The 23,407-nt window shown below is 39.7% G+C and overlaps 1 protein-coding gene across 3 annotated transcripts in view; it reads left to right on the top strand.

Annotated features, from left to right (window-relative positions):
- The window catches only part of PEK (pancreatic eIF-2alpha kinase), a 360,137-nt gene that overhangs the window by 268,279 nt on the left and 68,451 nt on the right, over positions 1-23,407 (top strand). For all 3 annotated transcript variants that reach the window (XM_068227627.1, XM_068227629.1, XM_068227628.1), the window contains exon 12: positions 19,585-19,725. In XM_068227627.1, coding sequence (XP_068083728.1) covers positions 19,585-19,725 — 141 coding nt within the window. The remainder of the gene's footprint in view (positions 1-19,584; positions 19,726-23,407) is intronic.

The following is a 23,407-nucleotide window of genomic DNA, read 5'->3' as shown; positions in this document are numbered from 1 at the left end:
ATAACTTATGGACGGATATGAAAGAAATGGAGAAAGCTGTTCGTATTGTGGAAACTGAAGGTTTGCTCTGGGGAGCCTCTAAACATGCACCACTAGTGTATGGCATACACAAGCTTCATATATCATGTGTTGTTGAAGACGAGAAGGTTTCTGTTGACTGGTTACAGGAGAAACTGAAAGAGATTGAAGATTACACTAAAAATTAGATGGTTCAACTTCAATAATGCTTATGTATATCAACCCATGTCGGAACACAACTAAGCCAACAGTATACAGACACCAGTTGAACCACACAAAAGGACAAAAACCATTGAAACAGAAAGACCTCCAGCTCAAGACTGTTTTAAGTTTCAACATTTCACATTTTTTAAACTTTCACCATAAAAAAATAATTAACACTTCATTTTGTGTGTTTCCTATGTTTTTAATTTATCATACTGCCCCCATTTTTCCCGAGCTAAGCCCAGCCATCGAGCGATGAGTCCCAAGGTGGACCGTTCGATCGTTGGCTATCACTTTCTAGAGGCATTTAAGGGTTGTAAGGATTGATGACCAAGCAGGATAAAAAGAAATATTAAAACAACACTCTGACATTTATTCACATAAGCAATTAAACAACAAAATATTCTTGCTAATATTTCCTTTACATAACAGAGCTTTCATAATATCGAGTTTCTTCCTCGATCTAGAGTGACTCGTGTTCATATCTCCAGCTCTACTGTGCTGTAAATGAAACCAAAGAAGTAATTAGGCCACTTGCCTTTTTAAACCAAACATTTGACTGAAAGAACTAAATAAACATGTGTTTAAAGTTTCACCAATTTAAAGTTGCCTCAACACGTGGTCTTTGCTATGTACACAACTGAATTAGTCATTTACAATATTTAATAATGGTTAATGACACTAACGTGAACTTCAGTAGCAAAGAAAAACTGTTTCTAAAATTCTCAAATTAATTAATTATTATCTCGATTATTATTATTATTATTATCATTCAATTAACCTGTTTCATTGTCACACGATCGTGTTCTTACTAATTCTCCACCGCATCATTTATCTAATGTTCATCATTAATATTTCAGAGTAATGATTTTTGATTAATTATTAATGACTTATTTTCACAATGTTTTAAAGCAATCATGCGGCTGACAAAGTTTCTACCTTTAACCTTTGCATTTCATTTCTATTCAAATTAATCTTAAAGTATTTCAGATTTTTAGAAATTTACATTACCAACGTGTGAGCTAGTTAAATAAATTTTGTTACAAATCGAGTGCCTTTACAAAGTAACGAGATGATCTTTCCTTTTAAATCTCGCAAATAAAAATTAAATTCCTTCCTAGTCTTCCTTGACTTAATTTAATTAAACTTTCCCTTAAGGGCATGAAATTATTTCTTAAGGCAACACACAACGATGAATGTGATCCGCGTCACGGCGAGTGCGCGACCAGATCAAAATTAAATGAAATAAACATGGCACAAGAGAAATATACATTTACACACACATTCACACTAGGGAAACACGTTTTATGTACACTATTTACAACGAATCCTGACTTAGCAATTTTAGTTATGATTTTTATCAATGGTCGGGACGCGTAATGTCTCGCAAAAATAATTCGTGCACATAAATTCTCCTACATTAATGGTGGCTAGTGATCGAAGTCATGAGTATCACTTGATAGAAATACATTTCACATATCAGCGCAAGTTCATCTAATTCATGAGATTATAATGGAAGATTCTAGTAAAATCCATAAGCACTACCATCATGTGGGCTACAGGTTGAATTTACCGCAAGCGTGAGCCTTACTCGCATTATTTTTACTTCCTACCTGTGAAATACACTCACAAACACGTGCTCCACTAATTATAATCTATCTTGCGCTCCAAATACACAAGAATAAATCAATATCACCACTAATTCATCATTTACACAATTATGCAACAAATATCCCTCAGGATAGGCCATATTCCAGACCCTACATGAACAGAGCACATTCTATCTCACATTTAGGAATTCTACAGTAGTTTTATGGCTCACGAGCGTTTACTTCTGTTTTACCCGATCTTTAATCAATATTATTATTTAAGTGATTATTACATCTACTGATTCTCCTGGAATGTCGAAAAATTAGATGACTTCATCATAAAAAACAGCAAGTGATTTTAAAGACACTAGGTTCGACCCTATTCACTCAAGATGTACACGCACATTTTCCGTCCGGTAACTTTCAATATTACAAATAAAGTAGATTTATCGTGTGGTCAGTGATTATTAAACTTAAGCTCCTTAAGCATGGGAAGTCAGTCAAAGACAACCTACGTCTATTCTAATAGATTTCAAAATCTCATTCACACGTACCTAGTCTACCATGACACCTTAAGAAGTAGGAAAATGAAATATTTCTAACTACAGCAAACTGATAGATCTACGACTTAAGAAGAAAGATCTCTAGTTGTACAGAAGATAGGACAGATAAATTAAATTAAAAAGGTACTCAAGTTTTTGTAGAGTTCGATTCCCGTCGACAGTCAGTTATTTCAGCATACTCCGGCCAGTCTTCTTCCAATTACCAGAGACGCCTTACATTTTTACAGCTCCATGGAGGCTCTGCGATGGATGTCCCTCGATGAAATGATGTTGGTAGTTGCGGAATTCTTCATCTTGAGATCTTCAATTCCAAGACGTCCTCGTTGATTGCTGGTCACAAGCTGTAACTGAGATGACAAAATTAAGTATTTTGAACAAGCACACGCAGAATATAAACAGCTCGTCTACACTGTCACACTTAACTTGGCTCCTAGGTATTTTGATTCCACAGAATTCACTAATTATCAGACTAAATTCTGGTAGAACGGGCGTCGACTTGTCTTGAAATTTCTCCTTCCACGTGGTCCGGTGATGTGATGTCTCACGCAGCGAACAAGCATTAAGAAGAGCGTAAAGCAAAGAGCATTAAGCATAAGAGAGCGATTCACTCGAAGCAAGGCCTTTTATATCTAATTAGCCCAGGGAGGCGTGTTCTTCAGCGAGTACGGTAATTGGCTGATGATCACCTTTAATTTGCGCAGACTATTCTAGAAACAGGCTGAGTCGCGCGTGCGAAGGCAGTCACGTGGTTAGCTATAACCTTGACACAGTCTTGCCGGTGACGTATCGCACCCCTCTGAACGACAAAAAAAACTCGTTCACGGCTCGCCACAAGTTCCCAAGTGATGTGTTGCAGCTTCAAGCAGACAATAAAATTTTTGCTTTCCACTTGTTAAAATATTCATAAGATCGCCAATTTTCACGGGGACATCTCTCCCTTGGTTGGAATATAATTTCATTTGTAGATGAAATTATTACATAACAGTGTCCATTACTATTGTTCCGGAAAATTGGTTGTTGAATCACCTGGTAGTAACTTAATTGAGCTCGCGATAGGTGTGAGACTCGGAGTTCTTCGTTCCGCTCCTGGCATCCAGTAGCCTAGTCTCTCCATACAGGGTGTTCCTCAAGTTTTATTTCTATCTTCAGTAACTTATTTTTCCCTTTTAACAGACGGTTACACGGTGTCAGCTAGTGGTGTAGGTGTTCGGTAGAGTCTTAAATTAGCGGCATTGTGGACAGCTTCGTACGATTTATCCAAACTTTGTATTTTATAGGAGTTGTTGCCAAAGACTTTAATGATCTTGTAGGGTCCCACAAATAAGGGCGCAAATTTAGCATAAAATTTGCTCGTAGGCTCGGACACAGCTGGTCTCCTCAATAATACGTATTCGTTTAATCGGAGAGGTCGGTGAAATCTTCTCCCTTGAACTCTTCGGTTTCGTCTCTCAGCGTGGCGTCTCAGTGATTCCGTTGCCTTCTCAATGTTTTCCTGGGGAGTAGGTCTTACGGTTCCGGGACACTGAATGATGTGATCCCAAGATCTCACAGGGTAATTATTAAAATGAAGCACTGATGGAATTTGGGAGGTAGCTTCGTGAATAGTGCCATTAGAACATTCCATAATAATCGGAAGTACATCTACCCATTTCCAATGAGCATTCCCGCAGAATATTCTACAGAACTTGGCCAGCTCTTGCATTACACGTTCCGCTGGATTACTAGACGGATGTCTCACGGAATTTAGTACATGTTTGATGCCCAGTTGGGTCATGGCTTGTTTAAATTCGGCCGAGGTGAATTGCGGTCCGTGGTCTGTTAGAATGGCCTGAGGCTTTCCCATGTGAGGAATTATATTCCGGGTGATTCTCCACAGAACGGCTTTAGTAGTGGCCTTCTGGATTGGATATAACGTCACGTACTTGGAAAACACATCGATGGTGACAACCACATGACGGTTCCCTCGCTTAGAAGTTGGAATCTGACCGAACAAGTCCATTGCGTAGAGTTCTTTCGGAGCAGATGGCAAAATAGGAATGGGACTTTGCTGTAATAAATGAGAGCTTGGTTTGACTCTCTGACAAGTGTCACATGTCCTGACGACATCATTTACAAAGGTTCTCAATCCTTCCCATGTGAATGATTCTAATATCGTGGCAACAGTCTTATCTACTCCACCATGACCTGTAATTCTATGGACGTGCCAAGTAAGAAGTTCCCGTAGCTTTGGCGGTATAACAGCTCGTAGTTTAGTCCTAGCAGAGTCAATGAACTTATACAGGGTTCCATTGATATAGCGGAAATTTCTAGCTTGTCTCTTTATTTTCCGAAATCCTGGCTCGTTTGGGGTAAGTTTGTCTTCGAGACAGTCAATGATAGGCCGTAACTTAGGGTCCCGCTTCTGTGCCTGTCGAAGGTAACCAAGTTTGCGTAGGAACTCGTGGTCTTCCTGAATTAACGTTATCTGATGTATCTCTGCGACTTCAGAATTAGGGTTTCGACTCAGGCAGTCGGCTAACAGGTTGTTCTTCCCGGAGCAATGTTCTAACTGGAGGTTAAATTGTTGTACAAAGAGTGTCCATCTGAAAACTCGTTCGGAAGCCATAGTTGTTTTTAACATGAAAGTTAATGCACGATGGTCAGTCCTGACAATGATGGGAAATCCGTAAATTAATTTCTGCCAGTATTTGAGAGCGTAGACTATGGATAACATTTCCAGTTCAGTTACGGAGTAATGTTTCTCGTGCTTCCTTATCTTCCTGCTGACGAAAGCCAAGTATGTCCTGTTTTCAGGGTTCTCCTTATCTTCTTGGAAAAGAACGGCTCCTATCCCAATGTTTGAGGCATCAGTTTGTAGAATAAAGGGCCTAGTAAAGTCAGGGTACCCCAGCTTAACGTTGTTTACGAGCATTTCTTTCGTCTTAGCGAAGGCTTTGTCACATTCGGCGCTCCACTTCCATCTATTGCCCTTCTTTAGGAGATCCTGCAATGGAGCAACTGTCTGAGTGTAGTTAGGACAGTGGTTCGAAAAGAACTGGGCCATTCCCAAGAATTGCCGGACCTGTTTCACTCTCACAGGCTTAGGAAAATTACTAATGGCTTCGATCTTGACTGGGTTGGGTTTCACGCCATCGCCGTCTATGATGTGTCCCAGAAATAAAATTTCGGACTTGCAAAAGTGAGACTTCTTCAGGTTCACGTGGAAGCCAGCGTCGGATAAATTCTTAAGGAGTTTCTCCAATTTAACGAGGTGTTCCTCTAATGTTTCACTCGCTAGGAGGAGATCATCAACATACCTCGTTGTAAAGGCTTTAACCTCGTCGGTTAGGCATCTTTCGAGTGCTCGGATAAGCGCGCAGCCAGCGTTACGGATTCCGAAGGGTAGCCTGCAGAAAACATAGGTTTGCTGGTCGTATATGAAGCCTGTCAATAGCCTAGATTTTTCTTCAAGCAGAATATGAAAGTAGGATGACGTAAAATCAACAGAAGAGAAGTATCTCATACCCCTGAATTTTCTAATGACGTCTTTGATCGTCGGAGGCTGATCATTCTCCGGAATTAGCTTTTCGTTCACGGATCGAGCGTCTAAACACACGCGCAGCGATCCGTCTGGCTTAGACACGACTACTAAAGGGTTAATGAATGGACTGCTAGCTTTCATGACGATTCCATCCCTCTCCATTTCTTCAATAATCTTGCCGACTCTGGAGTAAAATTTTTCCGGTATCGGATACGGCTTCTTCTTGAAGGGTAGCCAGTCTGTCACAAGAAGTGAGTATTGAAAGTTGGGAATAAGACCTGGTTTGGAATCGAACAAGTTCTTATATTTCAGTAGCAAATTCTGCAGCTGAATCTGTTCTTTTTCCGTACCCATGGCTTGCCTTGATTTCTCAAAAATGAGATCGAAGGGGTGTATGTCGTTATCGCCTTCTTCTAACACTTTATCCATGGCCATTAAAATTTCCTCAGAGGCCTCATGGTCTTCGGTTTCCCTCGGAGATAAGGCGTCTGTTTCCCCGCAATAAGCAGATGGATTGTTTACATCGGAAGGGTTTAGCATGGCAGTCTCGGAAAAATCCGCCTTCCTGAATTGAATGGAGTTTGACTGCATGTCAATCATGGCTTGGTAAGACATTAGGAAGTCTGCACCCAAAATAATATTAAATTTAATGTTGGACATGGCTAGGAACACTTGAGGAAATATCGTCCGTCCAATCTCGACATCCAACAATGTCTGTTGTTTACACATGACAGACTTGTCCGGTATTATGCCTTTAATTTTTACGTGAGATACCGGTATGACAGGTATATCATTTCGGTCCCTCAGGTCTCTCAAAAATGCCGTCGAAATGACGCTAATCGTCGATCCAGTATCTATGAGACATTTTACGTGAACATTGCAGATTCGTGCTGAAATGATGGGTAACGTCGATGGTATTTCGCTGTTACGCTGACCAACCTCGTCCAACAAGTCTTCGGGCTTGGTAGTCCATGAGTCGACCTGTACCACAATCCATTCTTGAAGTTTAGTAATTTTGCCTTCAGGATTCAGGCTATCTCCTCTTACTGGAGATGGAGTTTTTTTTTGTCAGCACCCTGGCTGTGCTCCTGACTCGAGTTGTTATGTTGGCTTCCCCGAGCCTTGGCCTCTTGGTATTGAAGGCTTTCCGCTCCCACGATATCAGGGTTGGTATCCTGGGTTTGGATTGCTCTTCGCCATCTTTCGTTTTCCTGCGTCGAGTTTTGAAGATCTTTTAGATATTTCTCCTTTTCTTCTTCTCGCCAGTCTCTCCTTCCTCTTGAGTGGCGGAAGTCCTGGTTTCGCTTCCAACTCCTTCGGTAATCTGAGTATGGACGCTTCCTCTCGTTACGTCTGGAATATTCCCAGTTTCTAATGGGTCTATTTCTGCGTACGGGCGATCGATCACGAGGTGAATCTTGCCCTCCAGGGTTACGTTTCCACGTTCTCCCTTGGTTGACTGATTTCGATTCTTCCTCCTTATTCGTTGTTACCTGATGGATCTGAGGTTCCGAATTTCGTCCCTGACGAACTGGTTCCTTGGACGTCATGTCTAATTGTCTTAACAACGCCTCAGCCTGAATTGCAGATTGCGTATTTGAGGCTATCATGATCCTCTGCACATCTGGTGGTAACTGTCGGGTGATCAACTTAACCAACTCAGGTTCTGATGGCGGTGAGTCTAGTTCCCTTAATTTTCTTAATTGGCTGGACAGGAAGTCCGCATATCTCGTAGGCGTAGATGATGCATATTTCCTGGCGTATAACTCCGTCCTAAGGTTGTATTGAACGTCGCTATTCCAGTACTTCTCCAGGAATGCTTTCTTGAAACTTTCGAAATCGTCAAACGAAAATCGAAATGCAACAAACCAGGTATGAACTGAGTCTTCCAGGAATTTTTCGGTGACTCTTAGCTGCCTTTCTGGTGGAATTTTCGCATCGCGAAAGTAATCCTGCAGTTCCCGAATAAAGCCTTTCGGAGTCACGTTTCCTCTAACGTTATTGAATTTCTTGGGTTGGTCTTCGTGAAGACGAATTATATTTACTATTTGCGTCTGGCCGGTTGTATTCATTTGAGACGCATTTACTGTCGGCTCTGAAGAAATGTCAATTGTCTTCGCAGCGCCTGTCCCTGCAGTTGCAAGTGGAGTTGACGTCAGACCCGTGCCGGTTACACGTTGCTCCAGTAATGCCTGCTTCTCTAGCAATGAGTTGGTGACCTTGCTAGTGTTCTCGTTCTGGATTTTCAGGAGATGCATTTCATGTACAAGCTCCTTAATTCCATCCGTGTACTCCTTTCGAATCCCTTCGGTTTCAGTTTTTGACTCAGTCGTGACCTTATGTATGGCATTCATCAGGGTGGTTTTGATGGTTTTTATTTCGCCCCAACTATCCTCAAGCGACTCGTGGATATAATCCATCCGTTCCGATGTATCGACTTGGGATGTCTCGATTTTGTCGAGAATGCCCTTTTCGACTTGTTGTAGTTTTTCGTTTAATCCAATGAATTTCTTCGCCCAAGCCGTTTTCGTAACCTTAAGGTCCTCTGAATTTATGTCAATCTTTTCCTCAATATTCAGGAATGATTGTTCAACTTCGCCCTTGTATTTGTCGATTCCAGTTAATATGTCCTGCTGAACGTTCGCCAGTCGTTCACTGAATTCATTGGACATGCCCGCCATAGACTTGGCAATGTTTTCGTTTACCTCCTTTTTCATAGTAGCGAAATCGTTTTTGACTATTACGAGCTCGCTCTGCATTGAGGCTAGCTTGCCGTTAAAAAGTTTAATGTCCGAACATATTTTTCCTAAACCTTCTTCAGTTTGGTTTTTAATGTCCGTCAACTTTTCTTCAATAGCTTCCCCGAGAGATTTTTCGAGGTTTATTTGTGCGTCACTGAGATCACTAAGTCCTTTTTCTAAGTGTACCTGAGTGTCACTAAGTTTTCTCTCTAGGTTTTTCTCTAAGTTAGCTTGACTATTATTGAGTTCAAAGAGTCCTTTCTCTAAGTTTTTCTCTAAAGTTTTCTCTAGGTTGGCCTGATTTCCACTAAGTTTTTCCTCTAAGTGAGCCTGATTTTCACTAAGTCTTTTCTCTAAGTTAGCTTGACTAATGTTCAAGTTGGCATTAATCCTCTCCTCCATAGCCAACAACATCTGCCTTAAGTCCTCCATGGTTACAATTATTCATTAAATGGCTATTCTGGTATTGGAAGGATTCTAACCGGACTACTGAAATATTGGGAATCGAACTCTATCAAATTTGTGAAGGCACCGATTTGTCGATATCATGAAAGTTCCAAATTTTCACCAATATCGGTCGCAATTATGAATCTAACTTTAATTAATTATCATCGCAGCAAATTCAAATTTCTAATTACCAGCAAGAATTTGTTTTTAACAATATTCATACAAGTTACATTTAACATGTGCTTATGTTAGCCACAAGAATTTGGGCGAATAAATGTGTCAGAGTCAGCCTAATTTAATTGGTCATCTGATCTTGTCAATGTCATAAACACTGGACAGCACAAGATCATTTTCGAGCTTGGATAAGCCAATCTCGAGCCCCACGCTTGAATTAAGCCATCTTAAATGCCCCCATTTTTCCCGAGCTAAGCCCAGCCATCGAGCGATGAGTCCCAAGGTGGACCGTTCGATCGTTGGCTATCACTTTCTAGAGGCATTTAAGGGTTGTAAGGATTGATGACCAAGCAGGATAAAAAGAAATATTAAAACAACACTCTGACATTTATTCACATAAGCAATTAAACAACAAAATATTCTTGCTAATATTTCCTTTACATAACAGAGCTTTCATAATATCGGGTTTCTTCCTCGATCTAGAGTGACTCGTGTTCATATCTCCAGCTCTACTGTGCTGTAAATGAAACCAAAGAAGTAATTAGGCCACTTGCCTTTTTAAACCAAACATTTGACTGAAAGAACTAAATAAACATGTGTTTAAAGTTTCACCAATTTAAAGTTGCCTCAACACGTGGTCTTTGCTATGTACACAACTGAATTAGTCATTTACAATATTTAATAATGGTTAATGACACTAACGTGAACTTCAGTAGCAAAGAAAAACTGTTTCTAAAATTCTCAAATTAATTAATTATTATCTCGATTATTATTATTATTATTATCATTCAATTAACCTGTTTCATTGTCACACGATCGTGTTCTTACTAATTCTCCACCGCATCATTTATCTAATGTTCATCATTAATATTTCAGAGTAATGATTTTTGATTAATTATTAATGACTTATTTTCACAATGTTTTAAAGCAATCATGCGGCTGACAAAGTTTCTACCTTTAACCTTTGCATTTCATTTCTATTCAAATTAATCTTAAAGTATTTCAGATTTTTAGAAATTTACATTACCAACGTGTGAGCTAGTTAAATAAATTTTGTTACAAATCGAGTGCCTTTACAAAGTAACGAGATGATCTTTCCTTTTAAATCTCGCAAATAAAAATTAAATTCCTTCCTAGTCTTCCTTGACTTAATTTAATTAAACCTTCCCTTAAGGGCATGAAATTATTTCTTAAGGCAACACACAACGATGAATGTGATCCGCGTCACGGCGAGTGCGCGACCAGATCAAAATTAAATGAAATAAACATGGCACAAGAGAAATATACATTTACACACACATTCACACTAGGGAAACACGTTTTATGTACACTATTTACAACGAATCCTGACTTAGCAATTTTAGTTATGATTTTTATCAATGGTCGGGACGCGTAATGTCTCGCAAAAATAATTCGTGCACATAAATTCTCCTACATTAATGGTGGCTAGTGATCGAAGTCATGAGTATCACTTGATAGAAATACATTTCACATATCAGCGCAAGTTCATCTAATTCATGAGATTATAATGGAAGATTCTAGTAAAATCCATAAGCACTACCATCATGTGGGCTACAGGTTGAATTTACCGCAAGCGTGAGCCTTACTCGCATTATTTTTACTTCCTACCTGTGAAATACACTCACAAACACGTGCTCCACTAATTATAATCTATCTTGCGCTCCAAATACACAAGAATAAATCAATATCACCACTAATTCATCATTTACACAATTATGCAACAAATATCCCTCAGGATAGGCCATATTCCAGACCCTACATGAACAGAGCACATTCTATCTCACATTTAGGAATTCTACAGTAGTTTTATGGCTCACGAGCGTTTACTTCTGTTTTACCCGATCTTTAATCAATATTATTATTTAAGTGATTATTACATCTACTGATTCTCCTGGAATGTCGAAAAATTAGATGACTTCATCATAAAAAACAGCAAGTGATTTTAAAGACACTAGGTTCGACCCTATTCACTCAAGATGTACACGCACATTTTCCGTCCGGTAACTTTCAATATTACAAATAAAGTAGATTTATCGTGTGGTCAGTGATTATTAAACTTAAGCTCCTTAAGCATGGGAAGTCAGTCAAAGACAACCTACGTCTATTCTAATAGATTCCAAAATCTCATTCACACGTACCTAGTCTACCATGACACCTTAAGAAGTAGGAAAATGAAATATTTCTAACTACAGCAAACTGATAGATCTACGACTTAAGAAGAAAGATCTCTAGTTGTACAGAAGATAGGACAGATAAATTAAATTAAAAAGGTACTCAAGTTTTTGTAGAGTTCGATTCCCGTCGACAGTCAGTTATTTCAGCATACTCCGGCCAGTCTTCTTCCAATTACCAGAGACGCCTTACATTTTTACAGCTCCATGGAGGCTCTGCGATGGATGTCCCTCGATGAAATGATGTTGGTAGTTGCGGAATTCTTCATCTTGAGATCTTCAATTCCAAGACGTCCTCGTTGATTGCTGGTCACAAGCTGTAACTGAGATGACAAAATTAAGTATTTTGAACAAGCACACGCAGAATATAAACAGCTCGTCTACACTGTCACACTTAACTTGGCTCCTAGGTATTTTGATTCCACAGAATTCACTAATTATCAGACTAAATTCTGGTAGAACGGGCGTCGACTTGTCTTGAAATTTCTCCTTCCACGTGGTCCGGTGATGTGATGTCTCACGCAGCGAACAAGCATTAAGAAGAGCGTAAAGCAAAGAGCATTAAGCATAAGAGAGCGATTCACTCGAAGCAAGGCCTTTTATATCTAATTAGCCCAGGGAGGCGTGTTCTTCAGCGAGTACGGTAATTGGCTGATGATCACCTTTAATTTGCGCAGACTATTCTAGAAACAGGCTGAGTCGCGCGTGCGAAGGCAGTCACGTGGTTAGCTATAACCTTGACACAGTCTTGCCGGTGACGTATCGCACCCCTCTGAACGACAAAAAAAACTCGTTCACGGCTCGCCACAAGTTCCCAAGTGATGTGTTGCAGCTTCAAGCAGACAATAAAATTTTTGCTTTCCACTTGTTAAAATATTCATAAGATCGCCAATTTTCACGGGGACAATACATGTCCTACTGAGGATGACCCAATGCCGGGTCGAAACATGTCTCTTTATATGTGAACTTTCGTCTTAATTGGACGTAAAAATATATAGTATTGACTAGGAGGATTAAAAGACTTTTGTACAATTTTGTAAGAAATTATAAATTTCCTTCGAGCTACTTTCAAATATCAGTATTGCCTATCTTAGCTTTAACTGTAAAACACTAAATATTCTGAGAAAAGGAAGGAGGGAAATATCATAATTATACAGTTGCCAAAAGTCACGTGAAGGGGTGTCCCGTTGGAAAATGTGCCGTGTATAATCCCTGTGCGTTGCGACTAGGGGCAGCGTAGCTGAGCAATCTGTCACAGACACCAGTGTCGTGAAGATGGCAACACGTCGCGAGTTAACCAACTTTGAACGTGGGATGATCATCAGCGCATGGCGCATGGATCATAGCATTGAGGAGATTACACGCGAAGTCGGGTTTCCCGAGTTCAACAGTGTCGAGTGGATCTTTAATATCGCAGAGAGAATGTTGCCTCCCGTGTAAACCGCTGCACATGAAGACCACAGGTGTTTAACAGACGGACATCACGTCGCCTCCGCAGAACCATACTGGGCGCTCGACAGGTTACTGTGAATCAGATCACCGCCCAGTTGAATGTTGGGGGTCAGGAACCCATTTCCACCAGGTCTGTAAGGAGGCAACTATACTACATAAGCTTCACCAGCCAACGACTAACTTGTGTCCCTTTGCTGACACCTCGACACAGAGCTCAACGACTTGCATGGGCCAGTGAACATCGGCAATGTGGTATGGTCCGATGAATCCCGTTTCCAGTTGTATCGAGCTGATGGGCGCGTGAGAGTGTGGTGTATGTCCCATGAAGCTATGGATCCTAATAACTTATGAAACCAAGTTTAACTTACGAATTTCATGAAGAAATAAGTTTATTTTTCAACTTCAATTATAGAAAAGAATTTTCAGAATTCCAATTTTGGTTGAATATACATGAAAGAATATATTTCCAAGTCATTTCTGAGTTTTAAATGCAAGATAATAAGACGGTTATTTATGCGCCTAGACATTGGAATAAATTTTCATTTAGTAAAATAACATCTATTATCTCACTCTGCAAACTCCTTTCTCTGTACCGGCTCCTAAGAATCAATCACTACCTGAGACCTTTCTCATGCTCCTTAGCCCAGCAACTTTTCCTAGTACGGTATTGATGGCAGTATAATTATTGTAGACAGATGAGGTAATCCACCTAATCAATCATCATCATCAGTTAACCGTCTCCAGTTTCCCAGGTGTGGTGTATGAGCACTCGCCTCTTCAGTCAATTCAGGCGCCATTCTTCTTCCTGTACTTGGTTCTAGTCCACTCCTGTATGTTCTAAATCTTGTTTGACTTGTTCGATCCATCTTCTTCGAGGTCTGCCTCTAGGTCTTTTGCCGTGTAAGGTATTCTCCAACCATTCCTCATTGCTACTGAGCAAGAATCCAATTCATTCTTGTTACATGGCCATACCATTTCAATCTTGATCTGATTATGGTATCACATAATGATCCTCTTATTTGAATATCTTGGTGAATCCTCTCTTTGCAGACCTTATCTCTCCTGGTTTTTTGTAGCATTGTCTGGAGTAATTTCATTTCTGCAGCTTGGAGTCTACTTTTATCTCTGCCTGCGATGATATGAGTTTCATGGCCGGTTGTTATAGGCAAGAAGTAAGCTTGATAAAGTGTTTGTTTGGCCAGTATTGGAATCTGACTGTCCCAGAGAAGGCTTCTAACCCGATAGTAAAGGACAGCTTCTCTTTGAACTCTGTGATTTCAGCATTTGATCAGCTATCTTCAGTCAGGACACTACCGAGTAATCCACCTAATCAATACAATATAAAATTAGTACTTCAATTAATTTTAATCTTGGTACTAGTTTCGGCTTATTGATATTAGGCCATAATCAGCCATAAGATCTTAAAACACTTAAAAAACTAATTGGCCATACATATATATACATATGGCTGTTATATGGTTATGGACGAAATTGTGAAGGAGACAAAGGTAGCATATGGGGACAGAGAGCTGAAGGTAATGCTGTTTGCAGATGATATGAATATTTAAGATGTAACTGGATAACACCTGTTCTGTAACAGTGAGGAATTACTACCAGTCTGCACCAACCAAGATAACTTTTCTAGCGAAAGGTGATTTGTTGCTGGGGTCGTCTCAGCCTCAGAAGGTCAACTGAGTACAGGGAGACCCACCTCAGCCAACCTCCAGGACACTGCCCTTGAGGTGGTAGAGATGGAATCCCTTGCTGAGTCTGGAGGAAAAACCAACCCAAGAAGTTAAAACAGATAATGAAATGAGATGAAGAACCCAAACCTGCCATTGTAGCCTTAGGTTACTGTGCATCTTGTTGTTTGGTTCTTGCTGCATCTTCTGACCAGTACTTCTCCAAATTCTTTTCACAGTTTTAACTATCTTACATTGGGAATTTCATATTTTTAATGTAGGAGAAATCTCGGCCCTTTTTTTTTGCGTGCCGAACATTACGTCAGCTTTCCCTTCCAGCCCTGATACATACAACAGGAGTCGTTCCTAGCCTTTATACATGGTGTCTATCACCTAAAAAATGTTCATTAAATTTACCAAATCCTTAAAATTCACTCATTCAAACATGCAGCATGTCATCAACTTGTCCGTTATTTCAATAAATATGTTGTTGAAGTTTTATAAAATTAGATTAGCACCTGGATAAATGTATTCCCAAGATTTGATCCTCGGGCCATGATATAACCATTCCTTTCATGATCTTGCTCCTTTCCTCTTTGCTTTACCTTAATAAGATAGTCTGCAGTCAGCCATGTTTAGTCTCTTATCTCGAAAGGTCACAATACAGTTCTTTGAAAGAAATGGAAAGGGACAAACAAGTTTCAGATCAAGTCATATATCTATATATATACCTTCATACCAGCTTACCTCCATGATAAATACGTAGTTCCAATATCACCATATCGAAATCAATCAAGGTAATGGATTCAAAAGGAGAATTAGTCCAAGAAGCTGACATTTCAGTATTGGTAATGTGTGCTGTCATGCAATAGCTTGTAATATTAGGTGAAAAGTTCAGTGCCCTACTCTCTGTTAATGAATGCATAGATCTGAAGAATTTTAGTAAACTTGTGTAGGTACAATACATTATTTAACTTTGTAAATATTGTGCTGGAGTTTATAATCATAGCTTTGGTGTTTGGATTATAAGGGGCAGTCAAATGAAAACCCGCTACAATTGACCGTGGAATGGTTTTATTACCATATTACCAAAAACGTTAATTCATTTATCCCACTGGGGGACCAGATGATCAATTCCAAGTGAGAATACAATGTTTTCTAAACTAGCAATTTTTTGCCCAAGAAATGAACAAGTTAACATCATCAACCAATAGGTTCTGAATAGGTGACCAAATAACGTACTTTACCATTGACTCTACAGTGTGCGATGGTGCTAGTAAAGTTAATAAAGCTGGTTTGTGTAATGGAATGAGATTGACTGTACTGAAGCTATACAAAAATATTATTCATGCAGAAATTCAGACGGGATCAGCTGCAGGAAGAAATGTTTCATTCCAACAATAGATTTAGCACCTGTGAATCCCGGTATACCACTCGTTCTTAAATAGAGGCAATTTCCTCTCAAATGTAGCTATCTCTGTCACAATGAGTAAGTCACCAGGATAAACTTTAAAGTTGGGATAAATTTACCCACTCCAGTGTTTTGGACAGTTGCGTGTTGCTGTCTCAAGAGTATGCAGAGCAGACGTCAAAGTACAACTCCGACCTACAACTGCACTCAATTTGTTTTCTAAGAAAATACTGCAATACCTGTTTTGATTCCATTCGAATGCCATACAAAATCTGGAAGGTGTAACTTTTATTCATATGATATGTTAATAGTTTTGCCCTTGATGCTTTCACGACCCATACTTATAGACATATCATGTCTATATTAAGAATTCATTTAGAATTACCAATTACTTTATAGATAATAATTTTGACTGTCGAAGACAGGCTTATGTAATAGTATAAGAATAAACATCTTGAGAATGAAACATAAAATTGTACTTTAAACATTTATTACATGCAGTTACAATGTTCCATATTTCTAGAATGTGACTCCTTTAAAGGAGTATTTCATACTTTTTTGACTATGTATTGAATGGTAAAAACCTCACTATGCGTTGTGTTGGAACTTACAAGAATCTACTCGATTCACCATTTCCATGTCACTGAGCAAATGGTTTTGCGGTTTGGGTCACGTAGCTATCAACTTGCATTTGGGAGATAGTGAGTTCAAACCCCATTGTCAGTAACCCTGAAGATAGTTTTCGGTGGCTTCCCATTTTCACACCAGGCAAATGCTGGCTGGGGCTGTAGCTTAATTAAGACCATTGGTCACTTCCTTCTCACTCCTAGCCCTTTCCTATCTCATCATCGCCATAAGACCTATCTGTGTTAGGGGGAGATAAAACAAATTGGGGGAAGGAAAAAAAACCTTTCCATGTCACTCTTAACACAGTTCTCAACCTACAGACTTTATTGACTCACTTCGTCATTTATAATATCAATATAAATGGTCTGTTATTGGACATTATAAATTTTCCAGCTAACTTGTTCCTGGTTGCCAGCGTTTCACCCCAGTGTGCTAAGTTGGGCTCATCAGTTGGTAAATAGCACACTCACCAGGATGCATTGTAAATTTATTCATTCGGGACAAATATTTCAGGTTCCCTACGGGAATAAACATCTGTATCAACATCTGTATCATCCGATGGCCAGGCAGGCATCAATTTTTGGTAATGAGACAAAGTCTCTCATAGTGCATTGGCACTGCCGGTGGCTCCAAGTAGCCTATGGAGTTGCCTCCATGGTATGCACTAGCCATGCGTCTTGGTGGGTGTGCTATTTACCAACTGATGAGCCCAACTTACACACTGAGGCAAAACGCTGGCAACCAGGAATGAGTTAGCTGGAAAATTTATAACGTCCAATAATGGACCATTTATATTGGTATCACTTCTTCATTCCGTTTAACTATTCACGACCACTTCCGTCCATCTCTGTACAATAACTTTACAACATAATAACAATACCTTCCACCAAATAAAAAAAAATTTTATCCCATGATCTTCGTGAATACTTCTGAACTGACTCCAAACGCCAAAATAATCTTTGTATCACAAGATGCCCTTTTTAAATTCCATTGTCTATAAGGTGCTGATGACTAATTAGTTCACTGCAAGAGAAGTTTTCATTTCCAATATCCTCCCACATTTTGATATGAATGTATAATCAAAACAGCAATTATGAAGTTAGGAGCAATTAATATAATAATTCAGAAAATATGAAAGGAAATCCTATCTTTCTGCCGCTTCTTGTAGTCTTCAGTGGTGCATGGGAAGCTATTGAGAATACTATTAGCCCTGGAGCCCTCTGTTGTAGCCAGGATTATATACTGAAATTTGGATTATATACTGAAATTTGTCTTCATCTTTTATCCCATGATCTTCGTGAATACTTCTAAACTGACTCCAAACGCCAAAATAATCTTTGATTTCTACACTTGGGCAACTGCATCTTTGTTCATTTTATTACACGTTCTACAGGTTGGGGAAGAATTGACAGATGGAGTAGTGAGGCTATGTGCTGCCTGAGGAAGGCTGAAGGTATGTGTACCGAGCTTGATAGCTGCATTCGCTTAAGTGCGGCCAGTATACAGTAATCGGGAGATAGTGGGTTCGAACCCATATCGAAGGCATATCTGGCATACCATTGTTTTTATTTTGTAGAGGAATATCTAAATAAGACAGTTTATTCAGTGCTGTAATTACAAGATTAGAATGTAAAATGTACATAGTGATTTGTTATACGGAATGATTTATTTGTTCATAATGATTTATTTGTTGTAGTTAAAGATTTCTTTTGTATCATATAGCTTTAAGACGTATCCAATATCAAAATGTACTTTGTATACATGTATTTGATTTGATGGAAGAATAAACCTATCCTATCCTATCCTATCCTATCCTATCCTATCCTATCCTATCCTATCCTATCCTATCCTATCCTATCCTATCCTATCCTATCCTATCCTATCCTATCCTATCAATATTCTCTGTCAAAAACTGACTTAGGCTTATTATTATCTTCCATCTATTTAGTAGAAATCTGCTCATCAAGTTCATGTAACTTGCCACTTAACATCCCTAAGGTCGAAAATTTATTTATAAATTCCTCTTTGGGGTCTCTCTCACCCATTTCATGTATAAAAGCATGATAAATCTTTGTGAATTTTGTTCCGACTGACTTTCGTGTCTTGATATAGCTCACCCTTATTGTATGTAATAAATAATATTAAGCTAGAACTTACCAATGTCTGCGCTACAATCATGTCGGGGTCACCAATATGTTGGAACCTCACTGAATCTACATGATTCACCACTTCCCTATCACACTGAACACAATTCTCATTGTACAAACTTTATTGACTCACTTCTTAGTCCCGTTTAAATGTTTACATATAGCCACTTGCATCCTTCTCCGTACAATAACTTCCAACATAATAACAGTACCTTATTCCGAATAAATAAAAATGGAATCACATATTCTGTGTATCACAAGATGCCATTCTTAGTCCATTGTATATAAGGTGCTGATGAATAATTAGTTCACTGCAAGAGAAGTTTTCACTTCCAACAAATTGTATTGTCTGCACCCAATTATTTTGAGATGAAAATTTCTCCAAAATGTATGGAAAATGATACACTCACAAATGCTATAATACAATAGATGTCAACTTTGGTTTCAGTGTCTGGTATTGTATTGCCTGCATTGCAGGTTAGAAGATTGTGAAAGCACTTGATTCCTTTATGTGCTTGCAGATTGAATACAGAAAGGCTCAATGGATAATTACCATGAACTTTATACAATTTTTGCCTTAATCAGTGAATGAAAGGAAGATTGTGGCATGGCATTTAAAGATTTTTGTTTCCTAATGTATTCTTTTCTTCTGTTTATTTACATATAGATACAATCCTGTTAACTTTTGTCACCCTAAGGAATTCCATTGTAAGCTTTTGGGTCCTGGAGCAAGAGAGGATTAACCTTTAGTTCAATATACAGTATTATGTTCTGGTATTCTGACAAGAAGCGATTGTAATCTCTCTTAACATTTCAGGCAAGAGTCTCGGGATCGTGTGATGCGTGAGGTGAAGGCATTAGCCAAACTGGACCATCATCACATTGTTCGATATTTTAATGCTTGGCTTGAGTGTCCACCTCCTGGGTGGCAAGAAGAACACGATAAGTTTTTCAACAGGTTGGTTACTTTTTATCTTTTTAGAGTGTGTGAGCAGGGAACTGCGACTGCATTTCATGTACTGTAGATGAAATGTACTACATAAATGTGACTCATCCCTAGATTATAGACACTAGGGATCATGAAACTAATTGAAATATCATATTTAAGCTTCCCAGCCTGAATACGTTATCTATCATGTTGTTCTTTTATTTAATGTTCATTTAAGCGCCTCTGCTGTCCTCTGTTTGCCTTTGAGTGTCCACACCTCTTATGTTTAACCCGTTCACTCCTCTGTTTTGTGAAATAGAAAGTAAACACCGGGCAAGTTGGCCATGTGGTTAGGGACGCGCAGCTATGAGCTTGCATTCAGAAGATAGTGGATTCGAACCCACTGTCGGCAGCCCTGAAGATGGTTTTTCGTGGTTTCCCATTTTCACACCAGGCAAATGCTGGGGCTGTACCTTAATTAAGGCGTCAGGCGCTTCCTTCCCACTCCTAAGCCTTTCCTATCCCACTGTCACGATAAAACCTATCTGTTTCGGTGCGATGTAAAGCACTTAGTAAAAATAAGAAAGTAAACATGCAACAATAATTATTTGAAGTTGCTCTAAATAATAATCCAGAACTACACAGAGATATACAAATCTATAAAAATCCTTTTCCTTCAATTCTGCCCTATGTTGAGAGCTTAGTATGGTGCACACTACTCCACATGAATGGCAACTGTACATGAAGACTTTGCGAAATTCACATGCAACACAAACATCGGTGGATGCAGAGTGGATCTCGGCCCCCCAAGTGGCCATGGCTGGTCCGTGGTTCAACAGCTCTGCACTCCGCCCGGCCAACCGAGCAGAGGAGAGGTGGCCACGGCTCTATCGTGCCTCTACGCCTCTGCATTCGAGATACGGGACAGGGCCGGACCTCACGCCTGGCCCCAACTGCCGGCTGTCCTGAGAATGGTTTTCCATGGTTTTCCATTCTCCTGCACTAAGGCGAATGCCAGGACAGTTCCTAGTATAGGCCAAGGCCGTCATCTCCCTCACCTTCTCCGAGCATCTCCTTCACCGTAACAAATCTCCTGGCCTGTGAGATATCATTACCATCTAAGAGGCTTGCCTCCCCCTTCAGGGGAGGAATGAAAACATTTTAGTAGTAGTAGTAGTAGTAGTAGTAGTAGTAGTAGTATGCATTACAAACTCAGCATCACCTTAATGGGACATACTTCCTTTTAATTGATGGAATTTTAGATGTGAAATGAGCCCACTGTTGACCCTGAAGTCTCTGGATTGAGTTTCCAGAGACAGGAGAGCAGAAGTTATGCAGTACATTTCTTATAACTCATAGTTTTGGGACCATTGATTATTATCCAGCAGCATAGCAATATTAAGGTGGCCAAAATAGGAATGTTAAATTTTTCCATTAATATTGTCACAAACCACTAATCTTTCCTTCTCACACAAGTTCGAATGAAGATGTTCCAGGCAATAAATATGACAAACAAGTCAGAGTATCTTAGAAATGATAACATGCACCAAAAGAGAAAAAGAAATAACGACGAATGAAATTACTTGCAAAAAACAATTCCATCCAAGATGTGAGGAATGCAGTCTTTATCCTCCCTCCTCCAAAGAAAAATATATAAGGAAGTCAAATCTGATGTAACACAAGAACCGAAAGGGACAAAGAAGAAAAAGGAAAATATATCACGTGGAGCTCAAATACAAACATGGAGACTCGCCTAAAAATATGTTAGTGACCATAATATAAACTGGCAAGGTTACCATGGTAAATGAATAACAAGGCCGAATTAATGGAATAAAAGGACCTTCAAATACAATTATATTTAAGAAAAACTACAAGGTGTACAACTTTGCTTCCGCCGTTTTGTCCCCAACATTGGAGGCTTTAATGAAACAGATTACTTACACATGCATCATTCAAAGTAGTGTCCATCGCTGGCCATGACTTTCTCCCATCTTTCGGGCAGTGTTCGAATCTCGTGTCGAAAAAATGGTTCATCTTTTGAAGTGATCCATGAATCGATCCCATTTGTGACTACTTCGTGAGATCAGAAATGTCGCTCAGCCAGGCCATTCGCCATTGATCGAAACAGGTGATAATCAGAGGGAGCAATGTCTGGAGAATACGGCAGGTGGGGTAGGATATCCCATTTTTACATTCCCAGGTATGTTTTGACCTCTTTTGCAACGTGGGGTCGAGCGTTGTCGTGTTGTAAAATCACTTTATCGTGCCTCTCGCTGTATTGCGGCCGTTTGTCTTTCAATGCTCTACTCATACGCATTAATTGCATTCGATAACGAGCACCTGTGATTGTTTCACCGGGTTTTAACACCTCATAGTACACGACGCCGAGCTGGTCCCACCAAATGCAGAGCATGATTGTGGAGCCGTGAATATTCGGTTTTGCCGTCGACGTTGAAGCATGGCCGGGATATCCCCATGATTTTTTGTGTTTAGGGTTATCGTAATGAACCCATTTTTCGTCCCCATTCAACGTCTCTTGGTTTCAACTCATACGGGACCCAAGTTCCTTCTTTCTGAATCATGCCCATGGTCTTGAAATGGCTTGCTGTGTCACTCCCATTGATCGTCCCAATTCTTCTTGAGTTTGATGCGAGTCTTCACTCAGCAATGTCTCCATTTCTGCATCTTCGAAAACTTTCTCTCTTCCACCACTATGCTGGTCTTCGACGTTAAAATCATCGTTCTTGAAACGTTGAAACCACTCACGACACGTTCTTCCACTAATAGTGTCCTCACCATACATTCGTGAGAGCATTCGATGAGTCAGGCGCTGTTTTCTTCATATTGAAACAAAACATAACACCTCCTGCAAATGCCGAAAATTTGGCTCGTACACTGCCATGCTCAATCGAGAACAACTTTATGATGCAGACACACATCGACTAATGTTTGAATGGGGTTATGTTGACCAAGGTCCAAGCTAACTGCCTGACGTTTGCGATCTGTTTCGTTCGACTGCTACGTACCGTTGTCGCCATCCATCGGCAAATGGCGGAAGCAAAGTTTTACACCTCGTATGATACTGATTAATAAATAAATGACAAATCAAATAAAGAAAATTTCTCTTTGCCTAGCAGCGGCACACAGTCAGTTTCTCACATCGTCCTCCACAATTACTCAGAGACTACAATCATAGAAGTGCAGTGTCATAAAATGAACATATCATATGATACGTAGGTTTCAGATATATTGCAGGACAAGGAGCTCCAGAAGGTCTAGCCCAAACGTGCGCACTACACTAATACCAAAAATTGTAGTGCTACGGTACTCACCCCTTACCTTCTTAAACCTCATTGTAACCTAACCTTGTCTCAAACATAGCTTTGACTACAAGTCACGAAGTGCGTCAGAGAGACAATAAAATAATTGGACTTCAGACTGGGCTCGCCAAGTACTGCCGATGTAAACAAGAGAAATGCTTCTCTCAGAGGCACATACAAAACACACCCACACCAAACACACAGTTGAATGAACAGTCTGTAGGCCACTCGCTGTGGTAAGAGACAAAATAAAAGGTAGAACACCCACATAGCGTTAAAATAAGTAAATCTAGATCACGCACAAAATATAACCGTATTTCTCTGAATCCAAGACGACCTTGAATGCAAGACGACCCCGACTTTTTCCTTCAAAAAAATTAAATCAGTCTTAA

This window comes from Anabrus simplex, chromosome 5 (genome assembly GCF_040414725.1).
Source record: "Anabrus simplex isolate iqAnaSimp1 chromosome 5, ASM4041472v1, whole genome shotgun sequence".
NCBI classification, from domain to species: Eukaryota; Metazoa; Arthropoda; class Insecta; order Orthoptera; family Tettigoniidae; genus Anabrus; species Anabrus simplex.
Note: the sequence above shows the minus strand (reverse complement) of the source record. Positions and strands in the feature narration are given on the sequence as shown.